At 37.1% G+C, this 20,445-nt stretch overlaps 1 protein-coding gene across 1 annotated transcript in view; it reads right to left on the bottom strand.

Annotated features, from left to right (window-relative positions):
- Positions 1-20,445, bottom strand: part of FSIP1 (fibrous sheath interacting protein 1) — a 54,663-nt gene that overhangs the window by 20,865 nt on the left and 13,353 nt on the right. The window contains exon 10 of the mRNA XM_088536585.1: positions 19,162-19,299. Coding sequence (XP_088392711.1) covers positions 19,162-19,299 — 138 coding nt within the window. The remainder of the gene's footprint in view (positions 1-19,161; positions 19,300-20,445) is intronic.

The following is a 20,445-nucleotide window of genomic DNA, read 5'->3' as shown; positions in this document are numbered from 1 at the left end:
TCAAATTTATTGTATGGTCTTTTTTTGAGGTAAAGAAACTATATCAGTTGAGTGGATCTACTGGCTGTGTAAATGTACATTGATGCTGCCCCTGATTTGCTGTCATCTATGGATTTACCAAGAGCACCTTGTAGTACTAAACTTTAAAATTAGTATGCACAAAGCTTAGTTCACCTATACAAATAATACTACTTCCAGCTTCACTTGGATTAAATAAAACTTAAACAATAGTTTCCTAGACTCTGAAGAAAATGTCCATATCCCCTCCCACTTCCAATTAGTAACTAAACAGTATTTCATGTTCTCTTCTAAAATGATGGAAATTTATGCACTAACAAAGCTTTATACCCAGATTAAACCAATTCTGAATATTACAACAAAAGAACCTGAAGCTACATTCCTCATGAGACTAGCTGGATTTCTGCCATTCATGCTTACTATACAGCACAATGCCATTAATTGATGTCACAGTAGAGGAATTTTCCTCCCCTGGAGTCACAGATTCTAGAGATGCGAGAGTTCAGTACAATACCAGAGTCAACACCCATTTTCAAATTCATGTGGTAAAGACTGAAGAGAGAAGAAGAAAAGCAATATGCATACTTCCACAGCAATATTCCACATTCAAAAAAAAAAAAAAAAGACATAGCTCTAGTTCCCATTCACACTACTTCCCTACAATATGAAACAACAGTAGACCACGCCAACCTCATTGAGAGGAACTTGGGCAGAAATAACAATGTGCGGTGCATTGAAAGCAACGCACGAAACAACGGGGTTGAAGGATTAAAAACAGTTTGAATTACGATAATAAAGAAACAGACAAAGATACCCCAAGAATAACTTGAGAATTGTTTTCAATGTTCGTTAAAGCATTTGTTAGCGATCCACTGTGCTCTAAATTCTTATTTCAGCGTGAAGAAAAGCATCTCACACGGGCAGGCCCTGTGGAGCGGGCCCGGCTCAGCAGTGTCTGTGCACATTGTTCAGCCCTGCCCCCCGGCTCTGAAGCTCCTCTCCCCAGTGGCAGCCAAAAGCTTCTCCAATTGAAAAGCTCGACAGACTACAAGCAGAATAAATATATATAGTCCCAGAGGAGCCTAAACCAAACACAGGCTTGGGCTCATCTTGGAAGACATGGAAACATGGAAAGAGGCCTGCTTGCACTGACTGAGGGCTTTAAATTTCTTGAAATGCTGAGAGAGTACCCTGCTGTTCTCAGGAATCTGGTACAAAACTGATCATCTAAATCAGTGCCATTACATTGCACAAGCAGACTTTCTTAAATGTGATTATTCATTATACTTTGTTAAATGATTCTATAATCATAACATTTTTAAACATATCACCAATTTCAAGCCTTCTGTTAATTCCCCTCACATTTTTATCACAAATACATTGGTACTTACAAACTCAAACAAAGATCTCCAGTGTCAGTAACAGTTAAGAAAATCATCTGGTCAATAAGGAATTTTAAGAGAGCAATATTTACAAAATCATTGCATGCAGGAACTGTTTTCATAACACAGATTCTGAACTTTTGCTCCTGAATCTTTGAAATTGAATTCTGAGATTGCCTGATTTTGAGGGGTTTGGAAAAGATTCTGAGTGCAGGGTGTCAAGTGCCATCCACAACAAAATTACAACTTTGAAAGAGCCTCTTTACTAGCACAGTCTAACCAAGACAAGAAATAATATAATGAACATTGATTGAGCTGCATCTCCTTTCACTCTGGCTGGTGCTGCAAAGCTTTTAACACGATAAGGTTATATTTAATAATCAGTCAGAAGTATGTGACACAGCTTTTGTGTTTGGAGGTCTGCCAAGAAATGTCTGAGAGAATTCTTATCTAGAACAACTTCTAAAATATTCAATAAGAGCATGCCTTCAGCCACAGAGAACTATTCAAGATCGTTTTTTTTCCTCTATAAAGATGACAATATGCTCTCAAAAAATCTCATTCTCTACTTAAGTGCACCTGCACAGTACTCCTCCTCTGTATCTAACCAGATGAATTTATTTGGCATGATTTACTAACATAGCAATGTTTTCATCGTTTAAATACAGAAATAAAACTTCTTGAAATAGCCTAAAATTAATCAAATATATAAACACACACATGCACTTGCTCAAGTTTTCAAAATGAGAAAATGCAGTTACTGAATTCATATTCAAAAACCTACGCGACTTTTAAAACACGAGAATTTATTAACTACAGTTTTCAGGACAGTGTATTTTTTCACAGTCACCAACTTGTTGGAAGTTTTTCTAATGTACTTTTTCCATCATCTTAATCTTACTACCATATCTTTCCTTAGAAAGACAACTGAAAACTATCAAACACCACCACGAAATCCTATCAGTGAAGATGTTGGGAGTTTTTTGGCCTAAAAATGCCTACAAATTGTCCTCTCTTTATGACAGTATATCCAGCTCATAAGAAGAAATTATAAACACCGTTTATTTATATTACAAATACATGATGAAAAGGAATCTACACTTGTGGTTTTCAGAAGTGACTGCTACTTAAGTCATAAGAATAATTTATTTAAATTTCTTAAAACATGCTGAATCTACATCTTTTAACAAGATCCTAAGCATCTCCAGCTTCCATTGATTTCAACAGAAACAAAAGGCATTCAGCATACCATTTTATTTGCTCTAAGTGCCTAAACTTGCTAAACTTGAAAAGTACACACACTAACAACGAATGCTTGTAAAATGTAACACTGTAAAACATACAAGAACATGCTAATATGAACAATTAAAAAAATTAAATTTATGACTTGTACTTCTTCCTTTTAGAAATGTACTTCCCCAACAAAGGATTATTTCACTTCTTGATTATATCTGTAGCCAGAGACAATCCTCATAGCTACTTAATTTAAGAAATAGTTATATCTTTGCAGTAAGTCCCCTTCAAAATACTTTAGGTCTGCTGTTTAAGAGAGAGCGAGAGCGCGCACGTGCACACGTGCTCTGTCTTGCTATTACTCAGCAGGATACAGATTCCTTTTTCTAAATGGAATTCCAGACATTCCATCTGTTTCCCATAAAAGCTAAGATTGTTGGTTTCTAAGTAGAACACCAACGGTATATCTGAATAGTGAAAGAAACCACATCCAGCCAAATAACGCACCTACAGAGAAGAGAAGAGAAGAGGGGAAAAAAAAAAGAGCAAAACCTTATCCTTTATATAAAATTCATGCACAAGTTATTGCTTGAGCTTTTTAAAAGAAAACAAATCTGCCACAAGTTACCAGACAGACTGACATTTCTTCACTAGCAATTAGATGAAATCTGACTTTTAAAAGTCAGATTTCAAGGTGATTGAATTCAGCAGACAGACGACTGGAAATAGACACAAAGGAGGGAATAGCTGTCTCTGTTCTGCTTTTACCATCTCCAAGACAGCCAGCTCAAGGAGCTAACCCTCTCCTGTAACAGGGCTTCTGATTGTCCACAATCTTTTTCACATGATTAGAATTACGCATCTAATTGATTATGTATACAGAATTTGTATTTTCCTATTTTGAAAGCAAATGGCCATCATACTGTGCTTAAATGTGGTAACTGCGTTTGCAAGCAGTGATTTGCACGCAAAATTTCTCTGGTTGTGCATGCAGCATATGTGTGCTATGCATTTTACTGATATGGTAATGTTTTTAAAAATTAGTTGTTACCTGTCTAGCCAGGGCATTTTCAACATGCATGCATATGCAAATACACATCTACATGCCCAAAGCTCATCTAACAATAATTTTTTAAAAATTCCATGAAACTCAGAAACTTCACAGACAGGGTGGTAACAATATTTCTATCAAATATTTATTGTAACAAGTTCAAGGTCAGAAATAAGTTAGTCATAGAAAAAATGCACAAGTATATCACTAACAACATGCAAATATAAGCAGAAAAAATGCATTTCCATTTTTCTCTTAAAATACATGTTTTTCTATCTTCAGAAAGTCACAAAATAGCCTAGTCCTTTTGTGCAAACATGAATTATTAAATTCCTTTTAAAATATTTCTCTTAGGCATAGTTCGTTACATTCTCAATTATTCTCATAATTTATAACCATGCAAATTACAGGCCCAACCCCCAAACACACAGGACATTTTAATCATAAAAACCTCTTGGAATTCCTATTACAAGCATGGGCCTGCAGAATCAGGCTCTATAATTTCAATGTGAATAGTGAGAAGAGAATGACAAAGCCTTAAAATACAAAATCAGTAAAGCTTTCTTCCTTTGTGCGCTTAAACAGTCTTAAAAATGTGCACATAATTGCAACATAAACAATCCTCCTAGTTTTACTAAGCCTGCACTTCTGTACTGCATGGTAAATGCAAGTAGAAACACCTATAAAGTCTATGCCACAGAAGCAACAAAATATATAAATACTGACTTTTTAAACTGAGCTATTAGATGTGTTCCAGAAAAGGAAAACAACCGAGAATGAAAGCGAGAGAATAAGTCTTTCTAGAAATACTATACATCTTGTGAAAGACATAAAACATTACATTGAAGTAAAACTTGGAAACCCTTTATGAACTTACAATGCCATGATCTGAGGTTTACTCTGAAGTGGCCTAATGAAGCCCCACCTGCAGCAGGGCTCCCCACTCCCACCAAGGTGGAGGGGTGCAGTCCGGGGTCACAACTGCAGACCCACAGAAGGTTGCTGGAAGCTAGAGCTAGTTTTCCTAGTAAAACTAACACCCTGCTTTCCTGTTACGAAGTTTTAAGAAAGTCTAAAAAGGAGCAGAAGGAAGCTATCACCCCACCTCCACCCCAAAAAAGAGACTTTCAAGATCATCTCTGAGAACTGGTCTCTTGATCAACTGGTAAAGTCAGTTCCACAGACTTTTTAATGTTACAGGATTCCTCTAATGAGTATAAATTAAGTCTAGCTAAAGCTTAGAACCTTAGACTGCCTCAGACTTCAGTAGGTCCATAAAAAAAAAAAAGCGCTACATTTTTGTATACCTTACAGTAACCTGATGCCCAAGCGAAACATGAGCATTCATGGAAAGCAATTAATATGAGTACAGCCCTGCTCATACATTCAAGACAAACTCAATTTTAGCCATTTTTGGATAAACTCCAAATGGAGTTACCCAAAGACAACGTTGCTTACTGACACTCAGCATCTACTTATGTAGCATGTATGCAAGGTTTTCTCCAGTGATTTTCCCCTAATGATTATAGTGCTTACATGCATCTTATCCGAAACATAGGTAGTCTTTTAAAAGAAAATTAAGTGATAGATTATTCAGGGAAAAAAAAAATCTTACATATCTATGGAAAAAGTTAATATATGGATTATGCATGATCTCATGCAAAGAATTTTCCTTTCTCTGATCTTTACAGAATCACGGCACAGTTGAGGTTGGAAGGGACCTCTGGACAACATCTAGCCCAAAGCTTGCTCCAGTAGACTCATGCAGAGCAGGTCGAGCAGGGCCATGGGGCAGGCTGCTACCAAGTGCCTCCAAGGATGGAGGCTCCACATAACCTCCCTGGGCAACCTGCTGCAGTGCTCAGCCACCCCTGCAGTAAAGGGCACTCAGCAACTGCTGCCCAACCTTCCCCATCCACAGCCAAAACCTCTAGACAACAGTAAGGGCATAAGACTGTGCATGGAGATTCTGTGAAGGATGGGGCAGTGCAAAAGAGTTTGGGCAATTGAAACTTACCTTCATGATGAAAAGAGATATAAAACACTGAGAGAACTTCAACTTTCAAAATTATAATCTAGATACAAAAAGGCGACGAGTTTATTCTTGTTTTAATTCTTGTTTAATTATTTGCAGACTGCATTTTTTCAGGTCAATGTAATACTAATTCACCAAGATGAAATATGCATGCTAAGTACTTTAAAGCATTTTACACTAGACAGTTATACAGGAATGAGTCAAAGAACATTGCTACAGTTTTAGCCTACATTAATTTTTAAGTGAAATTTTGAGATTTTATTATTATTATTTTTGTAACCAGTAACCAAGAATTGAACATTTCTTTTCAAAGGACTCACTACCTATGGTTTTCTGCTGTGGCGCACAATAAGCTTTGTGGATGAAAAACTCTTCAGAGGGAACATTCATTTCACAAAGTTATGTTAATGATTAATTGTACTTGAAATGCTGAGGTGGCCTCTACATTTGGCTAGTTTGACTGGACCTCCTTGTTGAAGTCGCTGCATTCCATGCTTAGCTCACTGTACAGGAATGGGCAGAGGGTTTCAGTTTTGGATTTTTTTCTTTTTTTTTTTTTTTTTTTTTTGTATGAGATGAAACAAACAGCATTCAGGTAGTGTTTGGAGAGGTCCTAAAACAGTAATTTAAAGCACAGTGTTCGATGGCATAGCTAGCATTAATTTCAAGGAATAGACTATTCTCTAAATCTGGGATAATATTCTCCAAACATGGGATGAATTAGTAAGTGTCACAGCAGAAAGATTAAATTATGAAATCGTTCTAAGACAGCAGTCTGGAACAACAATATATTGCAAATATATTTTTTTTAAAACAAAGTATTGAACAAATTTATGAATTTAATGACCTTTCCCCCTCCTCCCCCTCAGTAAATGCTGAAATATGAAAAAGTTGATTTCTAGAACAGAGGAAAGAAATGCATGTCTTTTGATTCAGCAGCAACGAATCCAAAATACACGTGTGAAAAATCTGCTCTAGATGTTCTAGAAAGGAAGAGAATGATTATACAAGACACTGTTTTATAGTTTCCAAGTGCATGTATTTAAACATTTTGCGTTGTTTTTACCCTGTTTCAGCATACTGCCACAAAACAGAATAACTTCATTATTTTTACTTTCCCCTCTATAAACTATGTGTATATGTCTTATTAAATATAAATACATCTTACATAAGGATATTCTATATTATGTATATGAAGAAATTCAGAAAAAAATCTTGATGATAGATACACGAAACAAAATGTCCCAACATGAAATCCAGTTTTCCATAAAGAAGAATATTTCAGACTGCATTCAGAAACCTTTATGAAATAATATTCTCTCTTTTGGTATCTGCTTTAAATGAAAATGAGGTAGCAAAAATTAATAATGCTTAATGCATTACCTCATCAAGCTAGGACATTTAATATTGCCACTGCATGCAATATGTACAATTTGCTATCCCATCCAATTTTATAATGAATGTTTTTAATCTGCTTCATTCCCCTTAAAGCTTTCACTAGGTGTTGTCATATTAAAAAGCTCAAAATCAATCCTATCTCTACTTGGTAGCAATCGTTTTCCTTTATCTGCATCACAGATTTTAGTCATACATGTGACCAAATAGGTCACGCAGGTGCAGAGTGTTGGTTTAAAAAAAAAATTGCTTAGTGAAGAACATGAGGTGCATAGCACACAACTAGACAGCTCTCTCTAGTTTTCAGCAGTTCTCCCCAGCTTTCAACAAAAAAGGTTTCTAAAAAATTAAGTTTGTTTTATTTCCACAGGAGATTCTGGTATCCTGTATCAAGATTGTATATCAACACTATTTAATTTAACTTTGTTGTTTATACAACTGTCAAATCGCACATCACCTAGCAGCTCATACCTTCAAGGAAGTTGCTGCTATGAAAAGTGGAGTTTGGGAGATATTTCTAAATGGACCTGATTAAGAACAACCTGAATTACAAAGTGCTTAATGCAGGCTGTGGTCTAGAAACAAGATTAGGGAAAAATTATAAGCCAAGGTTAAAATTGTACATAAAGTTTGGCTGTCCTTACAGCAAAATTTGTTTGCTGTTATTTGCATGTAAAAGTAACCACTATTACTCCAAGTTCAAAACTGCCTAAACATGAGAGGAACTGCACAGAACCAGGCAGCAGCCTCCTATGTCTAAAAGGAGACATGGAGAGCTCACACTTGCCCTGCTTAATTTGCTGAGTGAACTTGTCCTGTGTTAGATGTGAAAAGAAACAATATAACTGGTGACTATGGACGGCCTGAGAGTAGAGAAAGATAAATGAAGCAAAACTTGTCAAGAGTCCTTTCCACATCATCCAGGCATGAGTATTAATGTAAAAATTGTACCACAGTCTCAGACACCTCTACCAAATACCTACTGCCATGAAGTCACATATAACATTTTACATTAATATGGAGAAAGAGAAGCAGGATCTATAGGCATGCTAGTGGTTAATAAATCTGGGGGAGGAGAGTTGTCATTAGAGGATTGCTTCTTGGAGCTTGAACATCCATTCAAACCATTAAAAATCAAGATATTCCACATAAAATTTAGCTGGCAAAAATAACATTGTGCTCTCACATAATTCCACCTCCTCCTATGCTGAAGCTTTGGTCTTACTTCTGCAGCACTTTTTTAATGTTTCAATGGAAAAAAAAGCAAAACACACTTAAGAATCTTTCCCAAATCCAGATAATAATTAATTCAGCAGAAAGCCAAGTAATCATTGTTCTTAATGTTCTGTCACCAGTATCAGCAGAAATGAGCAGCAGGGGGCTGGTGGGAGAAAAAAAGAAGTGTGAAGAAAACAATGACAAAATAGATTTTTCTTTCTATAGTAGTATTCCATTTTGCAGCAGTTAAGTCAATTATCAGTCACTCCCCACCACTCTGCATCTGAAAATTTTCTCAAGGAAAGTTTTATAGAACTTCTCCTTATGAGACCAGACAATTTAAAGTTATTTATTGCCTGATCATTGCCTTAGAAAATCTGATAATCTCACCATTTGATGTACGTTCGTAAAGGAACAACAAGTAAAGGCTAGTGAATCAATAACCTTTAGAAGTGAAACACGGAGGTGGAATGTTGTTTTTCAGTCAGTGTAATGTTTCCCAATACTCAGACATTTCCCCATGAAATGCTAGTTCACATGGCGGGAAATCTGTTGGCCTTTTTTTTTTTTTTTTAAACCAGGAGATTACAGGGAGGTCAACTGTGAAGACGCAAGTTAGATTTAACCTAATCCCTTTCTAACTGGCAAGAATCCCAGTAATAAGCAGTGTAAGGTAATTAGCAGCTCGGAGCTGTTGCCTTGTACGCAATTGCACGTTTAAGCAGGCTCAGCAATGCATCAAACCATGACACGTCTCTGATGGTTAACCGAGGTCTTCCACTCGGATATTCCCAGCCGCAATTCACTGGTTTTATCTAGTCTTGTGTTCTCAGACCGCTTCTGTCAAGCGCTGCAAATCTGTTTAGGAAGTTCCTACCAAACCAGACACTCGAAGGGCGGCTGCTAAACTTAGCAAGTACTGACAGGTTGCAGCATCAAACTCGTGCGGTGACTTCAACCTTACGTGCCTGCATGCCGCTGCCCACGTAGGTGTCTCTGACCTCATCTATGTGACTGCTGTAACCATTCTGTGGGATTATGGAAGCCCTAATCGATTTCATCTTTCAAAAGTGCCAATTGAGGACAGTCAAATGAAAGCACTGGTATATATATATAGTAAGCAAAGAAAAGAATTACTGAAAGGGTTTTTCTTCCCAAAGAAGACACAAAAATGAAGCAAGAGGAAGAAAAAGAAGCAATAAAATCCTCTAAAATTGAAGAAGTCCTCTAATATCATCTACATCTGTCTGGTATATTGCTGCTATCTGCTTGGTTACCTATGTAAAAGTATATTCAAGATGCTCACATAAAAGTGAGTCCCATATTTAACAGTTAACCTAAACATTATCTAGCTTTCATGTAATACTTTTGTTTCTAAAGGACATGGAGGTGCTGAATGAAACATATATATCAATGGTTGGTTAGTGAGAAAAGCAAGTCAAACATTTAGCACCGCATACCACAACAAACAAAAAGCAGCAGAAAACTAGTAGAAAAAGAAATACCTGAAAAAGACGTAGACACAATACAACATTGATGTATATTTCTGTATAGTCAAACACAATCTTGATATTTAAACATTAAAATAAAATATATATGATTTCAATTTTGTTTCACTGTTTACATTGCCAAGAAGGTTAAAAAAAAAATCCATTCCCTCTTGCTAAGGAAAAAAATATTTTTTTAACCTCCAAAACATGAAAAACAGGTTTTATTCCAAGAGGACCTTGGAAACTTAGAAGACAGGATCTTTAACTTTTTCAAAATTTGAATACATTAAATAATTGATACAAATCTAGTAACTTCATTTTAAGTTCTACTAACTTATTCCACAGAGAAGAAAATGAGCACAAAAACTAAGATTTCTTCCTTTATGTTCTTCATCGTCAGCAGATTGGAACAGTTACCTCTTAAGCAGCATTAGAGATTCTGAAACAGTATCGCAGCTTCATATCTTATCTATAAAGAAAACAGTCTGAGAAAAGCAAAAGGTGAGTAACTGTAGCTTAAAACTGATGACATTCATGTTTGCTCTAGTTCTTTCCATGACACCAGTTTTAAAAGGAGAAGAATTTAAACCAAGAGTTTGTGGTTACATCAGCAGCTTTGTCACCAACCCACAGAGACGCAGTGGTGATGTCATTTATAGGGCTGTGCCCCCTACACCATTCCTAATATTTACATTTCTCTAAAATGCAATTCTTCTGCAATACTATGCTAGTTAAAATTATGATTATGTATTGAAATGTCACGTAACATTTTTATTTTAAAAACATTTTTTCTGATTTTAAAGCACCTGGTCACTCTCACCTGTATTTTCTTTGCCCTCTCTTTACACATATAGCCATTTTTCATAGGGAAAGAAATGTCTAGTTAATTGTAACCATCCGAGGAATTATGTTTGGACTCCAGATTTAAAAATTTACTCGAGTGATCAGAATCAACTAAATTAAGAAAAAACACACAGCAGAAGAAAATATATCCATCACCCTTTTCAGCTCACTATTCTAGAATTTCTATGGTACTTTAATCCCATAAAATCTCAGAGTAAAGCCTGTTAAGATATAAAAGGAAAATGCAAAGCTCCCAATTTAAGGACTAGTTACAACTCATTAAAGTAAGGATGCATACAATCTGAAGCACAGGAAAGTATGCTGAAATATAATTAGTGGCTATGAATCAAACCTGGATGGATTAAACTAATTCCTGGAATGCTATTAGGGAGAGCACCTTGTGGAGAAAGAATGATCCTTCTGTTTGCACAGCAACTAAATAGCTTCAATTTACTTTTAAATTGACTTGAATAGAGATAAAGGCCCAGCATTTCAAAACGAGTCCTTCTAAATATAATCGGGCTGAATTATGCCTGTTTCACACTGCAGTACTCGCAACCTGGTTACAGGCAGAAGGGACAAGGCTGCGCTCAGCTTATTTCACTGCTTAATTTCTATGGTAATTACCACGCCACAGCCAGGACGGAGGGCATCTGCGAAAAGGAAAGGCCTCACAATAATACAACTGACATGTGCTGTGATATTGTCGAAGTGCTGACTAAGAAACTTCTTTTATCTCCTCTTGAAGCTATCAAATGGTATTCATGTTATTACTAGCAGGGAATTTTAACAGCCTTGCATTGACAGCAATTATGTAACACATGCACGAAACAATAGAGTTTCACATCACTTAATAAATCCTTGAGCTCTCTTAGTTCCAGATCTCTCGCTGGCTGAATTTTATGGTCTGGTAGCTCTAGCTGACCTTCTGAACACTGGAATATACTAACCACAAAAGCATAAGAAAATTATTAGAAACAAACGGCTTTTATCCCTGTTATATCTGTTTAATGAAGAGGCCATGATGCAGAATCATGGGTTAATTAAAAGATTGGCTCACTCACTTTCCTCTGTAGCTCAATGCTCTTGGGAACCCCCAGCAATAAAACAAGCAAGGCACAAATCACTTCCTACCACGAAGGACACCCTGTAACCAAACAGTTGCATTAAAAAAAAAAAACAGCTTGTGCAGCTTTTTTCTCAGCCTAATTAACCTTTGATTAATTTTTATGACAGTAAGAATGTACCATTTGTACAAACAACCTAAGTTTGCACATCAATTCATTTTCCAATCAATACTAACAATTCAGCTTCTAATATTAAGCCTAGAGTATTTTACTTCAGCATATGGCACCCCAAGTTCCCAGCTTTAGCATCAGAAGGTTCATGAACAAATTATCAGCTTTCTATTACACAAGAGACAGAAAATCACCCGTAACGGAAAAATAAAGAACACCAAGAAAAGTAAAAAAAGGTCATTTCTGCCCATTTATACAAAGAAAAAAAAAAAAACCCTCCATTCCTATCTATACTCTTAACCAATTATACTTTGCATACCATTCATAAAGATTTTGGTGAATGTATGCATAATCATTACTTTTCGCCTTTCCCCACAAATCACACCTTCTTCATTCCATACAGGAATAGCTTTGCCATTCCTTGAATTCACTTTATTCTACACATATTTTGTGAGAATGTATCCAAAATCCTTTATGGTGCTATAATCACAACAATTCCTAAAAAATATCCCATGCAGCCTCTCTTTAGCTACTACAATAAAAAAAAATCAGCCATGGTTCTTTTCCTGCTTTATTGCACTAGAAGTCTATGGTTGCTTGTTGATATCACTTTGAAGATGCTTTCTTCACTGCAGTTTTCCATCCTTGCCCCTATAAACACAAGTGATAACAACACTAGCCCATATTTAAACTAGATTTGATTTCCCCAATGAACACTTGAATGGCAAATGGGTGCAGACTATTGCAAACTAGTGACAACTCCAGCAATAAGAACCCCCTCTAAAGAACCAGCACTCTAATTACTTTCCAAGTTATATAAGTAGATTTGTTGTCTTTGCCTAACATGTTAAAGTGGCCTAACATGTTAAAGTGCCCTGAGAAAAGATTAGAAGTGATATCAATGTAGAAGCCCTGCTACACAGTTTGCACAGAGATACGCAGACACAAAAATACAAAAATATGTCTCAATAGTATAATTTAAAGGTATGTAACTTATTCTATAATAAAGCTATTCTCTCCCAAATACAATTAGTTGAGTAGGACAAATAATAATACATCATATTAAGAGGTAGAAAAATTATCCTATAAAGTCTTCAGCCATTTAATGTCTTCTGAATAGAACAGGACTTTTTTTAAGGTACTTTCTGAGCAGGTGTAACTAACACCATGTAACATACCAGTAAGTAATCACATCTTGACTGACGCTAGGAGTGAAAAATCAATGCACAATTGTCAGTATCTTGCAATATTATATACCAGTGTATGTACAATATGTACAGTGTATGTACAATAGCCTTAAGCAGCACCATGCTGACACAGAGAGACAATATACATCGAAAATATTTCCACGTTTCGACTAAGCTTTCTCATAAAACTCTATGATTATCAAAATGTATCACAGCATCCTATCAGTTCAAGTTAATGTACTGGACTGTAATATCCTGCTTTAATGGCCTTTGCATATTCTGAGGAAGCATACCGAATATTTTCTCTCTTTACTACTATTGCTTTTTCCGTATTTTTACATAAAGATTATACGGCTTAAACTGAAACACATGGTGTTAACATCAATATTAAGAATGCTTATAATAAAAACAGCATCCTGCTAGATTATCCAAGATGTTTCTGGTGCAGGAGCTACAGGTAGTTCAAGCAGTTTGATGCAGTTTACAAAAACACCAGCACCATGTGCATCTGCTGAGCACATTGCACCCTCCGCACCCAGGGCTGCCCTTTAACTATGCACCCACCTTGGTCTAAAATGCTAACGTGCCTCAAGAAAAGATGAGAAGCCTGCTACACAGCTGCCACGTGGAGACATGTAGGCACACAAACACAAAATTTACAGCCACTAAATCTCTATCTTGACATTTACTGTAGACTCTAAATTACACAGTCCTCAGTCCTAAAACGAAAGGATGCATCTAAACGCTACTAACCAAAAGATTGGGACCATTACCAGGACACTTCAGTGAAAAATCATCTGCTATTGACGCGTGCACTGGCCAAGCAAATTGTTAATTATTATTTTAATAACCCCACTGATAGAAAACATTGTCATAGACTTGGAAATTGTGATCCTAGATGTAGAAACAGGAGAGAAAAAAAAAAAAAAAAAAAGAGCCCAAACAAATTTGTAAGTGTGCCCATGTAACAGCTGCATATATACAAGTACAGCAGCATCAGGAAAACACTGAGGCAACACTTCTATTTAACTGGCTCTAGCATTGAGAAAAATATTCCAATAACAGTTTTCCACATACATTTTCCAGAAACAGCATTAGAATTTTGACTAGCTTACTCTTTCAGTTGTTAAAGTTTCATTGCTCTCTTCATATGTGTAGCAGCTGTTACATGAAGAACATTTTTTAATGCTTCTTCATAAAGAATTTCCAAGGAAAAAACAAAACCAAAAAAACAGAAAATGAAATAATTCAACTTCATTTTGAAACATACTGCCCTTTTCATCTTAAGTTGGTGTAATGACATATTTAATATAAAATATTTTTTAGCAAAAAAAATGATTTTAAGGATAAAGACATACTTAGTAAACAAGGCATTATGTAAATTGAAATGAAGATGCTTGACATTCATAGTGTTACTGTACAACAAACAGGAAGAACCTAGAAGGACTGCTAAAAAGCAAACCAAAAAAGAAAAGAGTTAGGTCTATATTCCTTTCTTCAGAAGTTTTAGCAGTGAATCACTGAAAGGACACCGTGATAGAAAATCATATTACAAGAGCGCTTAATTTTAGACAAATTACTTTGTAAATGTGTGACAGGACTTCATCTTCTCCTTTTTCCCTTTATGAGGGAAGAAAGGAATTATGGTAGAAGTCAGGAACAAATTATTCAATTCACCTATAATTTGCCTGTCTGAAGATTTGCTTCTCCCTCCTGAAGAACTTCCCTACTACAGGCCACAGAATCAGACTGAACTCAAGCTGTTCCAGGAAAGGAGCTGGCATTAACTATGCTCCCCCATCATCCTGATCCAGAGGAAGCTATGAAGTAGATGCAAGACTCTTTCCAGCATTAAGGAAAAAAGAATGAAAAATAAAGTTGGTTTAATCCTGTGATTTTCTTCCACACGAATGTCTCCACTCTGCATCAGGAAGAAAAACAACTCTGTCTTTTGGAATAAGCTTCTCCAGGTAACATTTCCTGACAGCACTGGAATATTTACTAGCTTTTAGATGTTCATTCTGTACCACCTACACCAAATAGCTCACTTTCCTGAAAAGCTCAGGGTTCAAATAACGAACAGCATACCCCATACCACATCTTATCAAAAAGACTTGAATAACTAATTATATACTACGCTTGGCAACTGAATCAGATGCACTTGTGAAAGTATGTATCCATACCTCAGTCATGCTAATATAGATATATTAGCATATATATATTATATATAGATATATACACATACACACATTTAACATGGATTTGAAATAGATTTGAATTTATATATTTAATAGAAACAGCAAGACAACTATTTATGTCTAGATTTTGGCAGCAGGGAATCAGCCTCCAAACATCCCCACAGTCAGCAGAGGTGAACCTATCTCACCTAACAGCTTGCTTGGAGATGCTCTTAAATACACTATCTATCATGAATAAACTAGCATATCACCCAAACTGGATTAACAAAAATGGCCAACTAGTTGAAACCTACAAAATAACTACCTTTTTTATTCTTTCTATACAAATTCTTCTCGCTGATGCTCAGCAACACGCATTTGGCAGCTGAACATTTTTTCCTCTCTGAAGAAGTAGTTAACAATGCAACTCAGCAAACAAAGATAAGCTCAATGGTTTCCAGGAAACTGAAAGATGAAAGAATGTGGAGAGAGTCAGCCATGGCTTCACATGAAGAACAAGTGAACTAAGGTCAAACTAAAACCTAAAAGAAATTCAACAAGGCCTAGAAACAGTCCAGATACATTTAGGTTGGATTGAAGTTTCACAATGCATTTCAACAATGCATACAACTCATTCCCTGGAATATTAATTCCCTGAGGACTTTTTCTTAATAAAGGAAGAACTCAAGTTGCAAAGCCCTCGCACTTTCATTATTTCAAGCACAATACTTGAGCATATTGACTGATCTTTATATGAAGATTTTAAAGTACATTAAAGTCTGTCTTCCAGCCTTGTTTTGTATGCTTAGCCACAGGCCCAGCTGAAGCAACATCGCACCGTGCACGGGAGCTAAGGTGTAGTGCAGAGAGAGGCGTAGGGGAGAAGTTTAAATGCAACATGAACTTTAAACAGACAATTTAGTTAGCTAAACTAGAAAACGTCGGAAGTGTGACCTTTGTGACCAAAGTGACCTTTGGAAGTTACACATCTAGAGTTCTGTCAGAAATGAGAGGAAATCTGTCACAATTTGTGCTTTACATCACAAAAATGGCAACATTTTCATCAATAAAATATCCATGGAACCATTCCTAGGCATCCTCTTACTGACATATAGTGAAGAGTGCCACCTATTGAAACTCGAACAGTATTTCCTGAAATAATGAAATTATTCTGGAAAAATGTCATCCCCCTCTCTCCCAAGCATTCAGTTCAGCTTTTTATCTCATGGTTTCTGGCAAAGAGCAGTTTTCCTGCTAACACAATTGATAGCCAAACTGTTACTCTAGTATAGAAATGAGGCATCAATCCACGCTGCAGAGAAGTCTCCCTGTTTTTAGGGATTCTCATCCTGGGAACAAGGCCTCCTAGTTAACTTGCAGTCTTCCCTAGTAATAACCATATGTTCCAGAGATCTGTGATTAAAAGGTATTGATTAGAGGAAACATTTTTTTTTAAGTGCTATTTTCTGGAGGTTGTTCTTCTTTCACCTCCAAAACACTGTTCGTTCTTTCCTTCTCAATCTCTCTCTATATACACACACACACGCACACACACACACATTTTATCAGAGGGGAAATCCTTTTTTTCATTCATAGCTAGACACTTCTTCATTTCCTCCACCAACACAAGTTTCTCGCAGAAGACAAAATTCAAGATACTCCATATCCATATGCTAAAACCTCACAGTTGCTACAGTGTGCCAGCCAGTGAGAAGAAATACTATGCCCTGGGAAAGCAGCCGTGCCAGAGAACTGTCCTTGTGCGCTTGGCACTGTGTGCTGCGAAGGTAGCCTGGGCATGAGCTACGCACTGCTGCCTTGGCATCGCCCAGAAACACTGGGAATAAACACCATGGGCTTGTACATTTAGGCTTCCCCAGGCACAGAAAAATGCCAGGAATGCTGCAGGAGTCTGCGGGCAGCGTGACGCCAGCAGTGCTGCCGCCGCCTGAGCGCGCCTTGGAAGGAGCCCGTTGACACAGAGAACGGGCGAGCGAGCCCGCAGCCCCCCGCGCGCCCCGGCCTGCTGCATCCTGCCACGCTGCTCCCCTCATTAGCAAGGCCAGGAGCCACGGAACAGATACAAAATTCAATGGCAAGGAAAAGATGACAACATGTGGATTGACTTTATCTGTTCACCCTTCTTCAATATACTAAAGTACCACAGAATTGCTGTTTGTCTCCCCTCTTCTGACTGTCTAGCAAAAATAAAGCAATGCACTAAAAGAGAGTCCTACTGCTGTTTTGGTACTGTAAACAGATCAAGAGCTAAATGTGCTGTCTTAATCACACAAGTGAGCAGTCAATCCCTGCCTCCCTATCCATTGTCTTGCCCCCATACTCCACAAACATGCAAAATTAACTGGTGCCAGGAAGTGCATTTCTATCAGTCCCATTTTTTTGCATCCAAAAGCCTGAAGCACATGTAGCTGTGCCCACACGAGCTCTAATTGTGCCACAGGTCTGACCGTGGAGGCTGCTCAGCTGCAGCACTATCAGTGCCAGCTCTGCCAAGGTGCTTGCTAAGGGACAGCGGCTGCAGCGTTTGCTGCTGCAGCTACGCAGCTATCAGCACCCGGCACTGTACCTGGGGCTGCGCTGCCATCGGAAACACGAGGCCTTCAGCTGCACCCAAGATCCCCGCTTAAGGGCTATAATAAGTTGACTGTCACAGCCCACATCCCAGCTCTGGTTCCTTCAGAAGGTCACTATGGAATGCAGACCTCCCCAAGGCCCAAGGTGGACTAAACGGATTTTGGGTCTGACATGGCAAACTTGTACGTTTATGGTTATGAGGAAAAAAGCCTAAATCAAGTACATACACGAAACTGTAATTTGTACAGCACCATGTAATGCTTACGTAGGGGTGATGATGATGATTACTAGAGGAGAACACACAGAAATTCCCAACCTTTTTCCAGTTAGAATTGAAAAAACAGGCTGAGGAATGGATGTCTAGCCCAACAAAAGCAGGGTCAGCTCTGATATCAGAACAGACCTGCTGAGTCAGATTTTTAAAATTCCCAAGGATGGAGATTTCACATTCCCTTTATGCAACCTGACCAGTTCTGTGTAATTCTGTTGCAATTGAGTCCAGAGCTCAATCTCCTCAGTGCAGATCAAATGGCACATTTTTTAAAATGTATTCATATTAAAGTATTCAAAAAAATACCAAATCCTGGAGGTTCCCCTACCACTATTCCTTTTAGTTATGTTTCCTAGTCTTAACTTCAGAACAATGTAATAAGTTACATCCACTAAATAAAAGACCAGGAAGTGACAGACACGCACAATTACAGGAGTTTAGGCTTGTCATGAGTTAAGAATAAATAACATTTCTGCCTACTAGATTAATAGCAGGACCCTCTCAATTTTAAATTAAACTTTCTGAAAATAATCATGTACTACATGAAAGGTGAGTTACATACAGAATTCATTCAGCAAAATTAAACACAGCTCTTAGAGTCCACCATATATTACCACCTACCTGGCCCTTTAAAGATCACTAAGTTACATAAGCCATAATAAAACATTTTAAAGATATATTACTAGTACTATTTATATATATTATATATATATATATACACACACACACACACATATAAATATGTTAACTCCATCTGGAAGGAAGAGAGGAGAATGATTTCTTTAACTTTGAAAGACATTATGTTAATGGGTATCATACAATATGACTGAAAAATATGTATTTCCCAGACTAGGGAAATTTCCAATAAAAAGTTTTCTCCCTTAGATTACATAAATTTCTTCAGGATATTTGAAAGGTTGCAGAATTTGATTTTACTACACAGCTAGATGGAATGATAAATTCCAAATTCCATAAATTGAGAGACAGAAAAATATATCAAATATATATTTAAAAAAAGGCAGACTTACAAGACTTTCCTCCAGGGATTTCAGCTGATTGTCTATTTCTTTCAGACGGTTTTGCTGGTCCCGGTGCTCCTTATTATATCGCAGAACTTTTTCACCTGGAACTGCTTCTAGTTTTCTGTTTGCATAAGCCAGAGACTCCTTACAAAAGAAGGAATAGGCATAAATTCAATATATGATTTTATATTGTTTCAACCCCCCAGAAGTGTCGTTTTCTTAAAAAAAAAAAAAAAAAAGTGTTTAGAACAATGTTGTTTTCCCACATAGCAAATGCATAATTTTCAGTATATTTTTAAGTATATTTTTAAACAGAGTAGATAAGCATAAGGAAGAATTTATTTCAATAAAACAATAATCACTTTGGAAGTGAAATTTCATAACCTCAGCAGGTAAGCTTGATGAGCAAGTTCTGTTACAACAGTACAAATGCAGAGAGTGTCAGGGAAGTGGAAGGAGGAGTTCCAAAGCTGCCTCCTATTCACCATACTGTGAGAAAAATTAGGCCATTGCTGGCAGCTTGCAGATGGAAAAGGAGGAAAGAGGCCAAAAATGAACTTGGGTTCTGTTTAGAGAGCCTCCTGGTTAAAGAGAAAAAAAAATACCTTCTCTCTGTAAGTTGAAGCGAGTCAATGCAATGAATAAGTCAATGCACAACCATCATTAAAGATCTGGGTTTAAAAAGCAGTCTTATGAATGCATCTACAAGAGCAGGCAATTAGCAGTACTAAGAACTCACTAGATGTTGTATTACTTATCCCTATTTTGCTTTGGGAGTTGTATGCAAGGACTACAGATTGGCACTTTTATATAAACTCACAGCTTAAATTGCGGAAAACATCTCTGGAAAAATATTATTACTACAATACCAGCAAGATTTAAACAGGTGGCAGTGACAGGGGGCATACAACCCAGTTTTCACCTTCAAATTCTCCACATATTTCTCCTGAAATAGTTTTATAGAGATCTCTGTGCCGGTCCGCTAAACAGTTTCAGGCAAACAGACAGGCATCCTCTCCTACTGTTGCAAAGTGAAGGATGTTCCCTGTGCAGGTCAGACTTGCACCGAGCGCACTCCAAGCTCCTCAGCTTCCGGTAACCAGTTTCCATTTCTTCTACACCACTTACGAGCTATGGGAACCACATGGTGCAATAGTCAAGTACAGTACATCACACAGTTATACAGGAGCACAGTGGCATGTTGCTTCATTCTGTATTCCTTTCAGAAATGTTCCTAATAATCTTTTTAATATTTGACAACTATGAAGCTTTAAATTGCTGCTTTTACAG

This window comes from Tinamus guttatus, unplaced genomic scaffold (genome assembly GCF_059628265.1).
Source record: "Tinamus guttatus ecotype Peru unplaced genomic scaffold, ASM5962826v1 Tinamus_guttatus_pri_ptg000676l, whole genome shotgun sequence".
NCBI classification, from domain to species: Eukaryota; Metazoa; Chordata; class Aves; order Tinamiformes; family Tinamidae; genus Tinamus; species Tinamus guttatus.
This window is presented reverse-complemented; position numbering and strand designations above follow the sequence as displayed.